The sequence below is a fragment of the Arachis ipaensis genome, chromosome B01, assembly GCF_000816755.2.
Source record: "Arachis ipaensis cultivar K30076 chromosome B01, Araip1.1, whole genome shotgun sequence".
NCBI classification, from domain to species: Eukaryota; Viridiplantae; Streptophyta; class Magnoliopsida; order Fabales; family Fabaceae; genus Arachis; species Arachis ipaensis.
This window is the reverse complement of record NC_029785.2, coordinates 12,180,127-12,185,122: the sequence shown is the minus strand read 5'-3', so window position 1 is coordinate 12,185,122 and position 4,996 is coordinate 12,180,127. Positions and strand designations below refer to the sequence as shown.

Below are 4,996 nucleotides of genomic sequence, written 5' to 3'. Positions count from 1 at the left end.
AAGAGAAAGAGAAAGAGACAGAGAGCGTGTAATCTTGATCAATCCTTTTAATCAAACTATTATTGTTCAAGGTTCCTATGACTGGAACCGCGGTCAAGGTGATAATCATACACCCATTGGTTCTCTGGGTGACTATTTCATTGGTCCTGGTTTGGATTTACTGTTGCAACATTTGGCCGAGAATGATCCCAATAGGCACGGAACTCCACCTGCGCAGAAGGAGGCCATTGAAGCATTGCCTACCGTGACAATTGACGAGAATATGCAATGTTCTATTTGCCTTGATGATCTTGAAGTTGGTTCTGAAGCCAAACAGATGCCCTGTAAACATATGTTTCATAGTGGATGTATCCTTCCTTGGTTGGAGCTCCATAGTTCTTGTCCAGTTTGCAGGTATCAGTTGCCCGCTGATGAATCTAAGCGCGAACCGGATGCGTCCTTGAGGACTAGCAGTAATCAAAGGGAGGATGAAAATACTGGACATGACAATGTTGATGGGGATATTGAAGGAAGAAATGCAAGTGGGAGTAGAAGATTCTCCTTTCCATGGCCTTTCAATGGTTTATTTTCTTCACCAAACCCTTCAGCAGCATCTTCTTCTAGCAACAATCCAAATGGAGATAATGTTACTCGATCAGAAGAGAACTGATTAGCATTCAATCTCTAATGTACATATCTCTGATACTAATCAGGAAACTTAAATGTTGAGAGATTAAGAAATGGTGTCTCCTGACCTGAGTATGCTTTTGCCATATTTTTGCCCCCTTTTTTGGCTCCCTAGTATTGTTGTTGTTGTTGTATTACCCTTGTGTTTTACCACCCAACTTGATATATTTTGTATAATTTCTTATAGGGGGTGTTATTTTTCCCCACATGTTAATGCAAGATAAATATACTTATACATATATGTAGTGTAAGAGTAGAATCTTTGGTGTTCCCTTTCTTCATACTCAATACCGATTTGGTGTTTAAGGAAATAGAATTTTCTTATTTGCATAATTTACAGTAGAGTAGTTTGAATTTGTTTTTACCAGTCAACATCACATAGTATCTGAATCTGAATCTTAACTCAGAGCAACTAAGTTGGTGTGTGAATTAAAATAAAAAGAAATTAAATATGATTTTTACTAAATATGTGTGTTTGAAGAGTTACCTACTTTAGATATCGCTAGTTTAACGGCCAACGTGACAGGTCACTACTCCTATAGGATATTTTATTGGCGGTTGTTCTGCTGTAGAAGAATCAAAATCTTCCATTTTTGTAGAACATATGTGGTGACGTGTGGAAATAACAAGGGTCTTTTTTCTTCAAATGGATTGGACATTTTTTAGTTTCAATTATTCTTCACATACAAGTTATTTTTTGAGAAAGTCTATATAAGTTATTTATATTCACGTGCGTACGTTCTTTTTCTTATTTTTTTTCGTTATCGTTGTCACTGACACCACCTCTTCCTCCTCTTCTCCCTTCTTTTTCATTGGAATTTCTTCTCCTCCATAATCAGTTATCTTGTTGAATATAATGAATAATTCAAATTCAAATTGTCAATTGAATCAGCACGAAATTGATTATTCTTTTGAATCCAATCAAGTAGCTGAGGTGTGGTTCGATTCTAGTTAATTTATCGTTAGTAATTTATGATTCTGTAGGTGAATAATGTTTCATCGTTGATGGTTTGAATTGAATGTAATGTAAAAGTTCTGCAATTAAAGAAAATATTTTTCTATATTTGCAGCAAATTTGGGTATAACACGAAGATATTATTTGGGTGTAAAACAAAGATATTTGAGTGTATTGTTTAAGAATTTTCGGTGTATGTGTACTAATAAATTCTACATAATTCAAAATTCTTCTTCTTCCTCCTCTTTGTCTTCTACTTCTTCTTTTTCATCATCATCATCATTTTTTATCTTCTCAAATTTCTTCTTGTTTTACTTTTTTAACAAGAATAAAAACAAAAAAATCAAACAAAGAAGAAGAAGAAACACATAATACTACAAAATTATTTGGAAGATGAATTTATATTCATTCAACTAAAAGAAAGAAAGAAATAAGGAAAAAAGAAGAAGACAAAAATACAGCATTAGAGGAAACATTTTTCTGTATTTGCAACAAATTTGGGTGTAACACAAAGATATTTGGGTGAAACACGAAGATATTCGAGTGTATTGTTTAAGAATTTTTGGTATATGTGTGCTGATAAGTTCTACATAATTCAAAATTCTTCCTCTTTCTCCTTTTTATTTTCTGCTACTTCTTCTTTTTTCATCATCATCATCATCACTATCTTCTTCTTCTTCTTTTTTTATTCATCTTTTTCTTTTTATTTTACCTTCTCAAGTGTTTTACTCTTTTAACAAGAATAAAAACAAAAAAATCAAACAAAGAAGAAGAAGAAACACATAATGCTACAAAATTACTTAAAAAATGATGAATTTACATTCATTCAACTAAGTGCTTGTTTGGGTAGGTGCCATTATTTTGATAACAAAAATATCTTTTTTTATTTTTTAGTGTATTTGGCAAATTTTTAGTAGTAAAAGTAAAAGCACTAAAAAAATAAAAAAAAATTCTTTTTTGAGAAGTTACAATTTATATTTTTTCAAAAGATCTTTTTTTCTTAATAAAAAAGATATTTTGTAATAATTGATAGACAAAAATATCCTTACTAAAATTTTGAAAAGACATCTTTTATCCATTTTTTTTATTGATGAATGTACTACATTAATATTCAAATCATGCAATATTTTGAGATAAAATCTTTAATGATTTGATATAAAATATAATCATATATAAAGATAAAAAATATACTAGTTTTCACATCCATGAGAAGGTTAGTTATGTCATTTAAGTTTATTTTAAAGTTACATTCATTTTTATGCTAATATCTGACTTGATTTTTGTATATTTTTTAATGTGTTTCAAGTAAATATTACTTAGTTGATGCTAGTTATCCAACTTTTAAGGGATTTTTAGAACCTTATCGTCATACAAGGTATCATATTCCAGTATTCCACCATTTAGATTAGCACCAAACTTTAGGTCAAATAATGAAAAGTTCAACTTTTGTCATTCAAGTTTAAAGACAGTAATTGAAAGGACCTTTGGAGTATGCAAAGCAAGATGAAAGATACTACAAAACATGTCATTAAGAGTCAAATTTAAAACCCAGCATGATATTATTGTTGCATGTTTCACCCTTCATAATTTTATAAGAATGATGAATTCTGATGACATAAGTATTTTGCAAAGTTTGAAGATATTATTTCGTTACAAGCCAATGAAGATGATGGTACTATTGTAAGAAATGGTTCAACAAATTCTGAAATTAATGAATGGGAGGAACCAACACAAAAAAATATTCGGGCAACGAAAGAAATAAGAAATAATATAAGAGATCAATTATCGGATCAAATGAAATAGTATAAATAATTATTTTTCTTTTATTATTATTAATAAATTCTTTTATGATTGGACGGGCAACGAAAGAAATAATATAAGAGATCAATTATCGGATCAAATGAAATAGTATAAATAATTATTTTTCTTTTATTATTATTAATAAATAATAAATTGATTGAATGTCCTTTTAAGTAATTTTATTATTATAAAAGTACTTTTGTATTTTTGTATCCAAACAATAACATCTTTTAAATAAGTACTTTTAACTAAAGTATCCAAACATAAAATCACTTTTACTTTTTTAAAAGATTTTTTTATAAAAAAGATCATTTAAAAAAAGATATTTTTTGAGAATAACGCCTAAACAAGCCCTAAAAAAAAGAAAGAAATAAGAAAAAATGCAGTATTAGAGGAAACATTTTTCTGTATTTGCAACAAATTTGGGTGTAACACAAAGATATTTGGGTGTATCACGAAGATATTCGAGTGTATTGTTTAAGAATTTTTGGTATATGTGTGCTGATAAGTTATGCATAATTCAAAACTCTTTTTCTCCCTCCTCCTCATCTTCTACTGCTTCTTCTTCTTTTTTTGCATTATCATCATCATCTTCATTTTTTTTATTCATCTTTTTTTTTATTATTTTATCTTCTCAAGTTTCTTCTTGTTTTACTCTTTTAAGAAGAATAAAAACAAAAAAAATTAAACAAAGAAGAAGAAACACATAATGGTACAAAATTACTTAGAAGTTGATGAACTTACATTCATTCAACTAAAAAAAAGAAAGAAATAAGAAAAAAACGAAGAAAAAAATGCAGCATTAGAAGAAATATTTTTCTGTATTTTCAGCAAATTTGGGTATAACACGAAGATATTTGGGTGTATTGTTTAATAATTTTTGGTGCATGTGTGTTGATAAGTTCTACATAATTCAAAACTTTTCCTCTTTCTCATCTTCTGTTGCTTCTTCTTTTTTTTTTCATCATCATCACCATCTTCTTCTTTTTTTCTTATTCATCTTTTCCTTTTTGTTTTACCTTCTCAAATTTCTTCTTGTTTTACTCTCTTAACAAGAATAAAAACAAAAAAAATCAAACAAAGAAGACGAAGAAATACATAAATAATGCTCCAAATTTACTTGAAAGATGATGAACTTACATTCATTCAACTAAAAGAAAGAAAGAAATAAGGAAAAAAAAAAAGAAGAAGGAAAAAAATGCAACATTAGCGGAAATATTTTGCTGTATTTACAGCAAATTTGGGTGTAACACGAAGATATTTGGGTGTATTGTTTAATAATTTTTGGTGTATGTGTGATGCTGCATGATTCAAAACTCTTCCTCTTCCACTTCCTCATTTTCATCTTCTGCTGCTTCTTCTTCTTCATCTTCTTATTTTACATTCTCATAATTTTTTTTGGGAAGAAAAAATCAAACAAAGAAGAAAAAAATATTGCACCTTTCGCGCAGCAACGTTGTTAGCAACGTTGGTGAGCAACGTTGGTGAGCCAACTTTGGCCACCAACGTTGCTCCCATTTTCTTTGTCAACGTTTGTGGCAACGTTGGTGAGCCAACTTTGGCCACCAACGTTGC

General features: G+C 29.5%; 1 protein-coding gene across 1 annotated transcript in view; it reads left to right on the top strand.

The window, feature by feature from the left end:
* LOC107625235 (probable E3 ubiquitin-protein ligase RHC1A) overlaps positions 1–937 on the top strand; it is a gene marked incomplete in the record, with an annotated part of 2,664 nt that extends 1,727 nt beyond the window's left edge. The window contains 1 exon segment of the mRNA XM_021117540.1: positions 1–937. Coding sequence (XP_020973199.1) covers positions 1–649 — 649 coding nt within the window.